The sequence below is a fragment of the Heterodontus francisci genome, unplaced genomic scaffold (genome assembly GCF_036365525.1).
Source record: "Heterodontus francisci isolate sHetFra1 unplaced genomic scaffold, sHetFra1.hap1 HAP1_SCAFFOLD_70_2, whole genome shotgun sequence".
Lineage (NCBI taxonomy): Eukaryota > Metazoa > Chordata > Chondrichthyes > Heterodontiformes > Heterodontidae > Heterodontus > Heterodontus francisci.
Window position 1 is genome coordinate 2,259,379 of NW_027141156.1, and position 15,318 is coordinate 2,274,696.

General features: G+C 43.3%; 1 protein-coding gene across 5 annotated transcripts in view; it reads left to right on the forward strand.

Moving 5' to 3' along the window:
* LOC137362314 (deleted in malignant brain tumors 1 protein-like) overlaps positions 1-7,704 on the forward strand; it is a 42,837-nt gene extending 35,133 nt beyond the window's left edge. For 4 of the 5 annotated variants that reach the window (XM_068026720.1, XM_068026721.1, XM_068026725.1 and 1 more), the window contains 3 exons: positions 4,833-4,964; positions 6,750-6,906; positions 7,177-7,704. In XM_068026720.1, the coding sequence (XP_067882821.1) occupies positions 4,833-4,964; positions 6,750-6,906; positions 7,177-7,180 (293 nt within the window). In that variant the 3' untranslated portion in view covers positions 7,181-7,704. Of the gene's footprint in view, positions 1-2,341; positions 2,408-4,832; positions 4,965-6,749; positions 6,907-7,176 lie in introns of those variants that run through there. The other variant, XM_068026722.1, reaches the window with a different exon arrangement.
* Positions 7,705-15,318: the final 7,614 nt, after the last annotated feature.

The window sequence follows — 15,318 nt, forward strand, 5'->3', positions numbered from 1 at the left end:
CTGGTGGGTGCAGGCCGCACTCTAAGGCGGCGGGCAGGTAACTGAGCATTGAAAAGAGGAAAATCATGGCAAATTTCAAAGCTATTCACAGCTTTGTGAAAGATGCTTGAGAACAATGGGGTTTCAGAGACTCGCCACCAATAAGGAGGCGGAACAGACGACCATTAGACATACGAATTAAAAACAGGAGTAGGCCACTCGGTCCTTCGAATTTTCTCAGCCATTTAATAAGTTCATGGCGAAACTGATTATTCCACATCTACCTACCTGCCTAACATTTCACCCCCTTGCTTATCAAGAAACTATTTTCCTCTGCCTTAAAAATATTCAAAGACTCTACTTGCAGCACGTTTTGAGGAAGATAATTCCAAATACTCACGACCCTCTGAGAGAAAGATATTCTCCTCATCACTGTCTTAAATCGGCAGCCCCTTATTTTTAAACAGTGACCCCTAGTTCTAGATTCTCCCACAAGGGTAAACATCCTTTCCATATCCACCCTGTCAAGACCCTTCAGGATCGTGTATGTTTCAATTAAGTTGGCTCTTACTCTTCTAAATTCCAGTGGATACAAGCCTAGCCTGTCCAGTCTTTCCTCCTAATATAGTCCACCCTTTACAGGTATCAGTCTAATAAATATTAACCGTACTGCCTCCAAACGCATTGACAACCTTCAATGAATAAGGAGATCATTTCTATACACAGTACTCCAGATGTGGTCTCACCAATGCTATGTGTAACTGAAGCACAACCTCCCTACTTTTGTATTCAATTCCCCTAGTGATAAGCAATAACATTCTATTATCTTTCCTAATTACGTGTTAAACCTGCATACTAACCTTTTGTGATTCAAGCATTAGGACACCCAGATCTCTCTGCATCTTAGAGCTCTGCAATCTCTCACCATTTAGACAATATGCTTCTTTTTTATTATTGCCGCCAAAGTGGACAATTGCTCACTTTCCCACATTATACTCCATTTGCCAGGTCTTTTCCCACTCACTTAACCTATCGATATATATTTATACCCCCATTGTGTCCCATTCGTAAGTTACTTTCCTACCTATCATCAGAAAATGTAATCAGAAAATTTAGCAACCATACCTTCTGTCCCTTCATCTAATTCATTTATATAAATTGCAAAAGTTGAGCCCCCAGTACTGATCCCTTTGGCACACCTTTCGTTACATCTTGCCAATCAGATAATTAGCCATTTATACCTACTCTGTTTCTTGTTAGCTAGCCCATCTTCTATCCATGCTACTATTTTACCCCCTATACCACGAGCTTTTATTTTCAGCTATAACCTTTTATGTGGCACCTTATCAAATGCCTTCCGGAAAGCTAAGTACAGTACATCCACCAGTTTCCCTTTATCCACAGTAACTACCTCAAAGAATGCCAATAAATTGGTTAAACACGATTCCCTTTTTACAAAACCATCTTAACTCTGCCTGATTACCTTGATTTTTTCTAATTGCCCTGCTATAATGGCTTTAATAAAGGCTGCAAATATTATCTCTATGATATATATTAATCTAACTGGCCTGTAGTTTCCCGTTTTCTGTCTCCCTCCCTTTTTGAACAAAGGAGTTACATTCACTTGTACTTCTTTCAATGTAGTATACTGTATTCGCTGCTCACAGTGTGGTCTCCTCTACACTGGGGAGACCAAGCACAGACTGGGTGACCGCTTTGCGGAACATCTCCGCTCAGTCCGCAAGCAGGACCCTGAGCTTCCGGTTGCTTGCCATTTCAACACTCCCCCCTGCTCTCATGCTCACAGCTCTGTCCTGGGATTGCTGCAATGTTCCAGTGAACATCAACGCAAGCTCGAGGAACAGCATCTCATCTACCAAATAGGCACACTACAGCCTGCCGGACTGAACATTGAGTTCAATAATTTCAGAGCATGACAGCCCCCCATTTTACTTTCATTTTTAGTTATTTTTTCTTCCTTTTTATTTACATTCTTTTTTACATTTTTTACAATCTTTTTTTACATTTATTTCATTTCATCTTCGTTTGTTCATTATGCTTACCCACTGTTTTTTTCAGGTTTTTTTTTTCAGGTTTGCACTTGCTGCTGTTCAATATTCAGAGTATTTACACCTAATCTGTACTAATGCTTTGTCTTTCAACACACCAGTAACATAGTGTTTGCCTTTGCTCCGTGACCTTTTGGTCAGCTATGTGGCCTGGTCCAATCTGCACCTTCTCCTTTGTTATCTCTCGCCCCACCCCCACCTCACTTGCTTATAATCTGTGACTTTTCTAATATTTGTCAGTTCCGAAGAAGGGTCACTGACCCGAAACGTTAACTCTGCTTCTCTTTCCACAGACGCTGCCGGACCTGCTGAGTGATTCCAACATTTCTTGTTTTAGTTACATTCACTATTTTACAATCTAATGGAACCTTCCCTGAAACTAGGCAATTTTGGAAAATTAAAACTAACGCATCAACTATCTCAGTAGCCACTTCTTTCAACATCCCTGGATGAAGTCCACCAGGACCCGAGGACTTGTCATCCCGCAGCTCCAACAATTTGCTGAGTACCACTTCCCTGGTGATTGTAATTTTCTTTAGTTCCTTTTTCCCCTCCATTTCCTGACTTGCAGCTAATACTGGGATGTTACTTGCTTCCTTAATAGTGAAAACGATGCAAAATATCTGTCCAATTTATTTGCCATCTCCTTCGTATCCATTATTAATTCCCCAGGCTCACTTTCGATTGGACCAACGCTCTCTTTGTTTTCTCTTTTCTTGTTTAAATATCTATACAAACTCTTACTAACTGACTTTATATTTCTGGACAGCTTTCTCTCGTACTCTAACATTCTCTTCATTATTAATACTTAAGTCATTCTTTGCTGTTTTTATCTTCTGTCTAATCCTCAGCCCTGCTTCCCATCTTTGCACAATTATAAGCTTGATCTTTATGTTTGATACTCTCTTTAACTGTTTTAGTTAACCACAGAATTTTTATTTCTCGTTGAAATGTATCTATTCTGTGTATTCTGAAATATCCTCTTAAATATCTGCCAGTGCATCTCTATTGACCTATGCCTTAACCTATTTTGCGAGTTCCGCTTTAGTTGGCTCTGCTTCCATGCTCTCATTTAAGTTTAAAATACTAGTCTTGGGCTCACATGTCTGTCCCTCAAATTGAATGTAAAATTCAGTCGTATTATGATCGCTGCTACCTCTCTCAGTAAAAGGTCAGTTCTGGCTGCAATCAGCATCGTGGCAGTGCAGTGATGGTATAGAGACATACTGAACCAAAGTATGGACCATCTGGACACTGACCGAACAAGGCAAACACAACAGAGGTATTCAGGTTGAGTGTCCACTCTGACTTGCAACTTATGTATACAGAGTAAAAAGGATGGAGTCCTTAAGAAATGAGTGCATCAATTTACAATAGGTCTCATCCACTCCGGTTTTGAGGCCTCCCATTGTGGAGGAGCATCATAGTTGGAGAGATCTGCAATCTCTGGCAGTTGGGCTGCAGCACCCAGAGAGGGACAAGGATCATGAGGCTGGAAGAGCGTGTGGATGACCAGGAAACACAGTAGCACCAGAGAGGGACAAGGACCATGAGGCTGGAAGAGAATGTGGATGAGCAGGGCGTTCAGAGACACCCAGAGAGCGACACGGATCATGAGGCTGGAAGAGAGTGTGGATGACCAGGGCGCACAGTAGCACCAGAGAGGGACAAGGATCATGAGACTGGAAGAGACTGTGGATGAACAAGGCGCACAGCAGCATGCAACATGCTTCTTTAGTGCAGAAGATGTTAGTCAGTAGAGAGAAGTTACCATCAGAGGCTCTACTTCATGCAAATGTCGGAGCAGCAGTGTCACTGAAGACTGTGCTTCTCAAGGGCGGAGGTCACTGAGCTGTGCATTATGATGGAGGAGGATCTGAATCCAATGAATGGTGGCACCTCTTCTCCAATTTTATTTTCATCCTTTGTGACATTTGATGCTGCGCGTTTAATGTTAGGCCCTGCACTCACCTTGCGGTATTACATCAGGGAATTGACCCGGGTCCTACACTGCACTCACCTTGCCATACTACATCAAGGCATTGACCCGGGTCCTATACTGCACTCACCTTGCCATATTACATCAGGACATTGATGCGGGTCCGACACAGCACTCACCTTGCCATACTACATCAGGACATTGATGCGGGTCCGACACAGCACTCACCTTGCCATACTACATCAGGGCATTGATCCTGTTCTTGCACCGTACTCACCTTGCGATACTACATCAGGGCATTGATCCTATTCTTGCACTGCACTCACCTTGCCATGCTATTTCAGGCCATTGAAATCCTGTTCCTGCACTGCAGCCTCTTACATGGGACCACCTCACGGCTGTTCATCTCCTCCTGAATCTCCTGCCATGCCCTCTTTGCCTACTTAGCCAGCCTCCTACACCCAACACGAGGGAAATGCACTTCTCTTCTTGCCCTTGCTGCCTGGAGGGGGACTTCCAGGTATGCATGAGAAAATCTGGGCGCCACCCTTGCTCTGGCTGCTGCCATCTGCTAAACACACCAGTTGTCAGTCCTACCACCCAATGTCTTTTAGTGATCCTGTCTTTCAATCCATTGCAGGCAGTCTTTTTAAGTATGGTGCGGACCTAGGAAGTCTCATCTTCCGCGCCAACACATGGTCCTACTATTCCCCAGTCTCTAATCTCACAACACCTGAAGATCACTGTGTACCTTGGCCGGTTCGGGTAGATTGATTTCTAATAATATAATTCTAAGTATTCAGTGTTACCTTCTGATTCGAGTGAAAATCATTATTTCCACTCAGGTCTTGTTCCGGGTGATTATGATGATGTTGAGACTGGAGCCATTGACGCTCAGAATGATCACTTGTTGCTAGACAGTGGGCCTGATGATCTCCTCACACTGACAAGTTCCAGCGGTGATCTCTCCAATCTTGGTGAGTTCAACTCACAGTCACCAGCTCTCTGCCATTACTTTGAATTTCTTTCCAATCGGAGATGGCGTGGTTGACTTAAATTCATGTTGTGATTGAAGGAAATTAGTTTAAACGAAGTTTGATTTATTTGAGAAAAGGCGTCCTGCTGTTATCCAGTGCGTGGTATCTCTCTTGTTAACACTCCCACTGAAAATCATTCAAGTGTTCAATCTGAACACCCTGATTCAGGGAGAGCCACTTCATCTGCTCTCATCCAGCAGCAAAACACAGCATGCAGAATGGAGCTGTAAAGCATTCAGCGGTCAAGAAATTCCTGTCCCCTTTTACATTATTGAGATTTACATAGATGACTGCACTGAAATCCCTTCCAGTATAATCATTAATCCATAATCTTTCTTTCCACAGTAGATAGTTCTTAGACCCTCACTGAACCCGCCAAAAGCATAATCATTAATTTACAATCATTCTTTCCACAGGGTACAGCTCTCAGACCCGCACTGAATCCGCTTTCAGTCCAATCATTAATCCAGAATCTTTCAATGCACAGTCTACAGCTCTCAGACACTTATTGATGCCGCTTTCATTCCAACCATTAATTCATAGTTTGGAAACTTTTGGAGAAAATTCTGAAGGAGAGAACCTATCTCCATTGGAGAGGCAACATTTGATTAGGAATAGACAGCATGGCTTTGTCAGAGGGAGGCCCTGCCTAACAAATTTAATTGAATTTTTTGAGCATGTGACCAGGTCTGCAGATGAGGGTACGGCAGTTGATGTAGTTTACATGGATTTCTGCAAAGCCTTTGACAACATCCCACATGAGAGACGTAGCAAGTACGGAAATGCACATGGGATACAGGGTAACTTGATAAGGTGGATTCAAAATCGGCTTAGCTGTAGGAGACAGAGCGTGATGACAGATGACTGTTTTAGTGACTGGAAACCAGTGTCCAGTGGCATACCACAGGGTTCTGTGCTGTGTCCCCTATTGTTTGTCATTTATATTAACGACATAGGTGACTATGTGGGGGGTGGGATCGCTAAGTTCGTGGATGACACAAAGATTGGCCAAGTGGTTAACAGTCAGGTTGAGTGTCTTGGGTTACAGGAAGATATAGCTGGGATGGTCAAATGGGAAGAAAGGCGGCAGATGGAATTTAACGCTGAAAATTGTGAGGTGATACACTTTGGAAGGAGTAATGTGACACGGAAGTATTCAATGAATTGCCCGACACTGGGAAGTTCCGATGAACAAAGGGACCTGGGCGTGTTTGTCTATAGATCTCAGAAGGCAGAAGGGCAGGTCAATAGCGTGGTGAAAAAGGCATTTGGGACACTTGCCTTTATCAATCAAGACATAGATTACAAATGTAGGCAGGTCATATTGGAGTTGTCTAGAACTTTGGCAAGGCTACAGCTGGAGTACTGTGTGTAATTCTGGTCGCCACATTATAGGAAGGATGTGATTGCATTGGAGGGGGTGCAGAGGCGATTCAACAGGATGTTGCCTGGGATGGAACATTTAAGCTATGAAGAGAGGTTGATCGTCTTGGGTTGTTTTCGCTGGAGCAGAGAAGACTGAGGGGTGACCTGATCGAGGTGTGCAGGATTATGAGGGGCATGGACAGGGTGGATAGGGAGCAGCTGTTCCCCTTCGTTGAAGAGTCAGTAACGAGGGAACACAAATTTGAGGTGAGGGGCATTCTTTCCACAGGGTACAGCTCTCAGAACTGCACTGAACCCGCTTTCAGTCCAACCATTAATCCATAATCTTTCTTTCCACAGTATACATGACTCAGACCCGCACTGACCCCGGTTTGCCGGGTCCCTCCATTCCTGAAAAGAATGAGGATGTTCACTGTGACACGTTCACAATGCCAGACATTCCGCCGCCGATGGGCAGTGACTGTATGGTTCAACATGTCACGTCTACTTCAACCCGGTAAGACCAATGCTTTATTATTTGTTCCATTAATTTATGCTGGCAATGTGCAGTCCCGGCTGGCTCTGATAGTAATATGATAATGAGTGGTGTTTTCAACTATCAGTGACTACAAAGTATCAGAGAGAACATTCTGTGTATTTACTATTGAAATAGAAGGCTTATTGAAACGGGAATATTCTGATAGAAAACATATACTGTATTTGATTTGTTTGTTTTGGTGGTGCGCATTGTTTCAACACTCTCAAGGTAGTTTTGTTTTCCTTTCAGGTAAAAATCAGCCTCAAATCCAGTGTATGATGTCTGTAGTCGGATCAGAGACTGGTGGAAAATATTCTGAGTTAGATCTGAGACTTTTCCAACAGTGTGAACATGCTGAATGTGCTTTGCTTCACCATATAAAGATTACTTTATTTTAATCAATCATCATATTACTGTGTGTTGAAATAGCTGGATTTGACTTTTCTCCATATTTTGTCTGAAAGTGTGTGTTTTCTGTTTAATTAAGTACAAAACAGAATTGATTTCGGATCATTTCTCTGTCTATGCTAAAACTGAGATACATTGATCTGCATGGAATAACCAAGTCTTCTAGTGATTAAAAGCATTGTTTATTAATAAAGAGTTTATATAAAGTTGGCTGTGTAATATGCATCACTTTTCCATATCCTGCTAAAGAATATGTCAGGCAACAAATATACGGTCTGTCTCTTTTATCTGCATTTATTGTAACAGCTTCCTCCACTGCTATATGCTCGATGTGGAAAAATTACTGCAGTTTGTAATGTAAGTGTTAATGTACAATGGAAATAACGTTAAAATAATAATAAAGAATTTATTCAATGTTTTAGTTGGAATTTGTGCCTTTGTCAATATTAATGCCTATATTATGGTTCAAGTACTAAACATACACTAATTCCTAGATACAATACAATGTTGTTTCACTGCGCTACATTATCCCTGAGGATTCCGGTGTATGGCGGGAGAGCAAGAGAATCTGATCAGAAATCAATGTGTTTTTTGCAATTTAATTCGAAATATTTCAGTTAGTCTTCAGCAGAGCGCAATTGTCACTCAGTCGGGGGAACGACTACACCGTGCATTATTCACCAGAAAATTGTGATTTTTCTTCCATTCCAACGCGAACTGAAACACCAATATCCACCAGCGGAGGGCGACCATTATTAGAATTGAAAACAGATAACGCTCGAAACACTTATCAGTTCAGGTATCATCTGTGGAGAGAGAAACCGAACTAGCTTTGCACGTTAATACGATTTGTTCAGAAATATATAATGTTAGAGATTAACTACTTTTAGCAAATACAGAGCCAGGAAAAAGGAGGCATGGAGAGAATAAAATAGTTAAGGTTTGTGTTAAGATGGAAGCACGTGGGATTAAATGAACCCCGCCCCCGATTACTCTCTCTGATCTATGTCCCTGTGATCTGCAGCACATCATTCTCTCAACCCTGACATTGTCATTAAATCTGATGACAATGCAGTCGCTGTCATTGTTTGCTGAAAGGAACCATGAGAAGCCTAAACCCTAACTCTCTGACATATCTTCCCACCTCCCCGACGCCATGATCCCACCACCGAACATCAAGTCATCCTTTCTTATACTATCATTGAAGTAATCTCTTCTTGAGTTCTTCACTCCACAGTCTGTAATCGCACAGTCTACCAACCTCACATAACCCCTTCTAAATCCTTCCAAACATCCACAAACAAGGATACCTCGAAAGACTTCGCATTTCAACGTGTTCCTTTCTGATGGATCTTAATTCTTCCTCTTGCAGCACTACTTTCTCCAGTTGTCTTCTTCTCTCACCATCCACGACTTTAGCTGTTCCGGGTTCCCAGCCTGAACAGTCTCCTTTTCGTCATGGCCATCCAGTGTACCACGGCAAACAGGACACTTAGACTGCTACACCTCCATCCCTCAACAGGGCGTCCGATTACTCTACATTTTCATCTCTCACCAAGATGTCCATTCCCTCTGAACCTCTCTGTCTCTCCAGAGAGTGTAATTCAGTCAAAACTCTATCTCTCACCAGGATGACTAATCCCTGTAAAACTCAATCCATTCAAGAAATTCGTTTGCCTCCAACTCAATCCCTCATCAGGACTGCCATTCCCTCGACATTTCCATCTTTACCAGGCGTCCAGACTATCCAGAAATTACCTCGTTTAAAAACATTCAGGTCGCTACTTCTCCATCCATTACCGGGATGTCCAGTCGCTTTACACTATATCTGTCAACAGGATGTATCTTCCATCTACATCTTCATCTCTTACCAGGACGGGCAGCCTCTATGCATCCCTATCCCTCGCCTATACAACCAGTCCCTTGACACCTTTATCCCCAGCCAGACATGGCTTCTTTTTCTGGTCCATTGATAACTGTTTCAGTGCGGTTTCGTTATCTCATTCTCAACTGAAAAAAAAAACGTTGCTTCTAGCTGCCACCCCTATCTTACCTTTACACGACCCATCACCAATTCGATACCTTGAATTCCTATCTACATTTCTGGGGATAGGTAGTAGCTCGCAATGCCTATATGTCGCCAGCAACTCAGAAACCATCAAGCACTGAACTATTCTCGTCCCATTTCCAGCACTTGGCTCATTGTCTTGTATTGCAATGGCGTTTCAAGTGCGCATCTAAATACATAAATGTTGAGAGGGTTCCTGCCTCTACAATCTCTTCATGCAGTGCATTCCAGATTACACCCACCCACAGCGTGAAAACGTTTTTCCTCAAATCTCCTCTAAACCTCCTGCCCCTTACCTTAAATCTATGCCCCTTGTTACTGACCCCCTCTGCTAAGGAAAAAAAACAATCTTCCCATCTAACCTATCAATGCCCCCCATAATTTTGTATCCCTCAATCATGTCCCACCTCAGACTTCTCTGCTCGAAGGAAAACAACTCCAGCCTTGTCGGCCTCTCTTCATAGCTGAAATGCTCCAGCCCAGGCAACATCCTGGTGAATCTGCTCTTCACCCTCTCCAGTGCAATCACATCCTTCCTATAGTTTGGTGCTCGGAACTGTACACAGTTTTGTTTTTGGGCAGGTTGGGAGTGAGTCAATGAGAATAGCTGCTGCGGAGGGGCGGATGAGGATGATGATGATAGGAGGAGGAGAAAGATGCAGATTAAGAGAGAGAGAGAGAGAGAAGCATCGTCTGTGGACCAACAACACAGAAAGTGCAGAGTCGGGGCAGAGAGAGAGGCATAGACAGAGAGACAAACACAAACACAGAGCACAGAATTGTATGCCCCCCGAGGGAGTGGGCTAGCACAGGGGGTTGGGAGGGGGAAAAAATTGCGCATGAGGCTGGGGTGCCGTTTCCGTCACCTTCCCACCTCCGCTACAATTTTATGAGTGTCGGGAAGGTGACAAACGGCCTGCCAGCCACAAGGCAATGGATGTTCTTAAGTGGCCAATTAATTGCCACTTAAGGGGCTTCTTCCACCGCTGCTGGTATATTAACACCGGCGGGTGGGCACTTTGTCAGCTCGAAATTGCCCAGCGATACCAGGTAGCTACCTTGTAGGCCCGAGGGAGTGGCACTCCTGATCGAGCACCCTTATCCCCACGGAAAGCTGGTCCTGCTTTCTCTTCCCGTATACCTCCCACTACCCTCCTGATTGACCCCAACCTCCCCCCTCACAAAGGCCCAGCTGATTATCCCCGGTAAAGCTTAAAACCCCACTTACCATTTCAGCACCAGCGTCCATGATCCTCCTGAAGGTGGGTGCAATTCTAGCAGTGGCCACTGCTCCCTGTGGCGCTGCTGGGTCTGCAGATTGGCTGGCAGCTCCTGCAGGCGGGACTTCCTGCCTCAGAAAGGCAGAATCCATGCCTAAGGCAAATTGAGGGCCTGGACCACATAACATTTCTGCATGGTTCCCAGGCCCGGCAAAGGTGGGCTCGGCCCCGACTTTTAAGCCAGATACCAGGGCCTCTGCCCCAAAATAAAGTTTCGACCAGAGAGGCAGTCAGAGAAAAAGGATAGAGGGGGAAGAGAGCAATCAGTATCACTCCTGACAGATGGACATCTATCCAGAATATTGCATCGTTACATCTAGAGTTCAGCCAAATATTATCAACATGTGCAAGCAAAAAACAATGATAGTTATCTCTCTAAATCTGTGTTCACGATTGTGACGTGAAAGTAACTTAATAAATTAGTCTTCTGATTTCAAGATTCTTCACAAAATATTTTACCATTAATCAAAATGGCAAAAGAAAAAAATCTAATGCCTTCATCTTTCTGAAAATTTCTCACTTCCTACCCCCCGGCTCCGCCCCCATGTATGACAAAAAATGTAATGTGGCTCCTCACGCAAAAAGTTTAGACACTTCTGGCCTAAAGGGAGTAATCTAGCGAGTGTTTTATGGTGATTGAAACGCTTTACAAAAGCTGATAAAGGGTAATCATGGAATTAAAGACCAGTGAGTCGAACGTTTATTGTTGAGAAATTACTGGAGTCTATAATTAAGGATACAATAGCTGAACATCTTGTAATGTTTCAGTTAATCAGAGTCAGACAGCATGGCTTTGTACAGGATAAGTCAAGCCTGACAAACCTGATTGACTTTTTTGAAGCGGTGACTAAAATAATGGATGCTGGACAAACCTGAAGCATTAACTCTGTTTCTCTCTTCACAGATGCTGCCAGACCTGCTAAACATGAATGATATTTATATGGATTGCACAAGACATTAAGTGTGTGTAGTTGGGTGGCTCTTATGACTCCATGGCATGGGCACTATGGGCCAAACAGTCTCCTTCTGTGCCATAATTTTTCCCTGATTTCTGAGTCCCTCACAACTTGAAGATCATGGAATTGGAGGCAAATTGTTCACCTGGTTTTGAACGTGTCTGAGCAGCAGGAGCCAGAGGGTAGGGATAATGTACAACTGCGATAATTGGCAGAATATAACTAGTTTTCTCACACACTGGGAGTCAGTTATACACAGTATTCATTGACAACTTAGATGTTGGGACAGACAGTTACATATCCAAATTGATCAATGACACAGGATAGCATTGCAAGCAGTGTAGATGGAAGAATAAAACTATAAAATGATATTGATACATTACGTGAACTGGCAAAACTGTTGCAAAAGGATTTCAATTAATTATGATCCCCTACCTCCCCCGTCCTGCTTCCTGTCAGGTCTCTACTGCCTTCTCCAGGTATCTACGTCTCTGTCATAGCAGTTCCCACGATGCCACCTTCCATATATCGTTTCTGAATTGGCTTCTGTTTTTATTCGGCTGAAGTGTTCCCTTCTTTCGGCTCGTTACCTGCAATTCCGCCCTCATCCCTGCTCGTCGCCACCAGAGCCATGATCAAGTTCGCCTTGTCCACACTTTCCAGAGCAACACCTTCACATTCAACGATTTTCTGCAATTTCTGCCACCTACAGAGCCATGTGACCACCAAAGGCATCATTCCCTCCCCGCCCTTTCAACAATTCAAAGGGACCGTTCACTTTGTGATGCCCCAGTTGACTCCTCCATCAATCCCAGAATCACTCCTCTTCCCACAAAGAACATCTCATGCAATTGTCAAATGATGCAACACCTGTTCTTTCCCCTCCTCGCTTTTCATGAAGAGTGTCCCAAACATTGATTCAGGCTGAATCAGGCATATAATTGTACTTATTCCAACTTAGTATATGGTATTGGCTACTCCCAATGCAGTCTGCTCTGCAGAGAGCAAACAGAAATTGGATAATGCTTCGATGAACATGTCAACTTTCTATGGACTCTTTTCAGCCTTAAAAGCTCCCCTGTGTTTTTGAATAGTGGGTATTGGTAATGGACAAGCATGTTGAATTGAAGGAGGTGTGGGTTCCTGCTCCGTGAGGGGATCCCCTATCGAGACAGGAAAGTAACAGTTACCCTGAGATCAACCTTCCTCTTTCCTACCACATTGGCGGATGGCAAGAGCCTTCTCCTTTTTGACAGATTTTCCATATTTCCCTCCCACTGCACTATGTCAGAAGCCAGACCTGGAGCCCGGACTGATGCATAGCTCTGACGTGCCAGTCACTGCACTGTGTCACCAGCCAGAACGGGAGCCCACACTGAGAGATGTCTCTGATGTGCCAGTCACTGCCGTGTGACATTTGAGGCAGAATTGGAGAGCACACCGAAAGCTGACCGTGTGTGCCTGACATTGCATTGTGAAGCAGCTTGTAACAGGAGAAGTCGAAGAACAATTGATTAAACATTGGTTGTTTTGAAGTGCTGCCCACACCCCTCCCTCCTCCCACTGCACCCAGGGATCCACGAAATAAAGCCTCACTCGGGGATGAATTTAAAACCCGACCTGGGCCCGACCCAACAAAAGGCAACCCAAACCCGACCCGGATCCGAGTCCTTTAATTTATGTTCATGCCCAACCTGACCCTAAAATATCAAACATGTTATTGAAACAGACAAAAAATGTTGCTGAAAAAATAAAACAATACCACCAGCTGATGGGAACGGCAGGTATTAGTGCAATTGAGAAATTTCTATCAGTAATACTGCGTCAGAGTGTTCCCAAACTCTGCTGGGGTGCCTGAGGTAGACATAATAAGTCATCAAGTGTGAAGATGAGCCACCCACATTATTCTTGCATAAGCAGCCAGTTCAGGAACCGAGACACGGTGCTGTCAGAAAGCATAACCAACTTGTGTCTGCTTTACATCCTCTGCTACTTGATTCTTTGTCTGCAACATTGAGGAAGGAAGTACTTACGTCATTTGTTGCATTAAGGTCTCTGTGCAATCTGAGGAGACGTAGAGGGAAATTTCTAGCTTATGAACTTCTGAAAATGACGCAGGAAGACTAGCTGGCGCATCAAGACTGCCCCACATCAAGATAGCTGGGCCATCATGGCTAAACGATTCTACCCTTTCCCTAATTCGCATCTGAATCCACTAGGAGTGGCAAAAACATAAAAACCCTGGGACAATGTGGGGAAAATACTTAGTAACTTTCTTCTCCAATGACCTGCTACCCTGACACTCAAACACTTTTCCAGGAGATTACATCGATCACGTGCTACCTATAACCAAACGTACCTTCTGTATGACACAATCTTTCTGACAGTCAGGAACTGATGGAGCTCCCTCTTGAAGCCGCTGAGAAAGTCAGTACCCACGACACCAGCTGACAATGTATTCCAGAGGCTCTACATTCTCTGGGAAAAAAACCACCTAACAACCTGTTTATTCCTACATGTACATGGTTGGATATACATTTATTTTAGATAAGCTCACAGATGGTTTTCTCTCTGCAATATTACTTGTCTGTGACTGTGAAACAATCAGTTGTCAATAATGGGGCAAAGTCTTGCTTTTGAAAATCAATCAACATTACTTGTACAGCCATTATAACTTCTTCGAAATTATTTATATTTGATGGGAAAATATTGCATTAATAATGCTACACTGCTTAATGTCTTCAAAGTGGTTTTGACATGAACCAAAGTTTCTAGAGATAGCTAACTCTCTATTCACTCCCATGGAACAGAACACCAGCACTTTTGGATCAGAGGAATACTTCATTCAAGGAACACAAGCTGTTAAGTTGACTAATATAGACTGTAACAGCAGATTAATATGCAAGGGTATTTTAATTCATTACTGTGGAAAAATAAAATTTATAGTTGGATAGCCAGTGGGGATTATTCAACCCCCACCCTCCATATATGAAAATAAACAGGGGCAGAATGCCAATTAACGTCTCGAGTAGATCCAATAAATATTGATTCTAAGCATTTTTATTTTTAATATTTGCATTTGAAGCACTGGATTATCAAAACTAAGATAACTTGTGTATAAGTTAGTCTCTCACCAACTCAGTAATGAGAATTAAGTAAATTCGATCCTGTGTTTTGCCTTATCTCATAATTCCGAGTGGATTCTGTCCACAAGATCCATTGATGTGGTCAATGGCACTCACTTTCAACCATAATGTAGCAGCTTTCCAAATGTAAATCACACAACAGCTTCAACATCACTTTTTACATAAACAATCCCATCATGGAATTTCGTGGTAGAATAATTGTTTTTGCCCTCTTTCAATAATTGGCTAGATCAAATTCCTGATTTTAAAAAAAGTTAAGGCAAATCATCAATATGCTTACAACCGGAGTCGTCTGGGCAGGGCATGACAGCTATTTCTCCAAGTCTGCAATTGCAATGTTGTAACAAAATTTCATCCTGTGGGGTGCAGTGTGCTCAGAATAATACCCTGAATTGTCCCAAGGAGGGGAGAGTTTGTGATATCCCTGTGGACTTCAGTGTGTTCAGTATCAGACCATGTACTGTCCCAGGAAGGGGACATTTCTGGATGTCCCTCTCGGGTGCAGTGTGTTCAGTGTCTGACACGGAGCTATC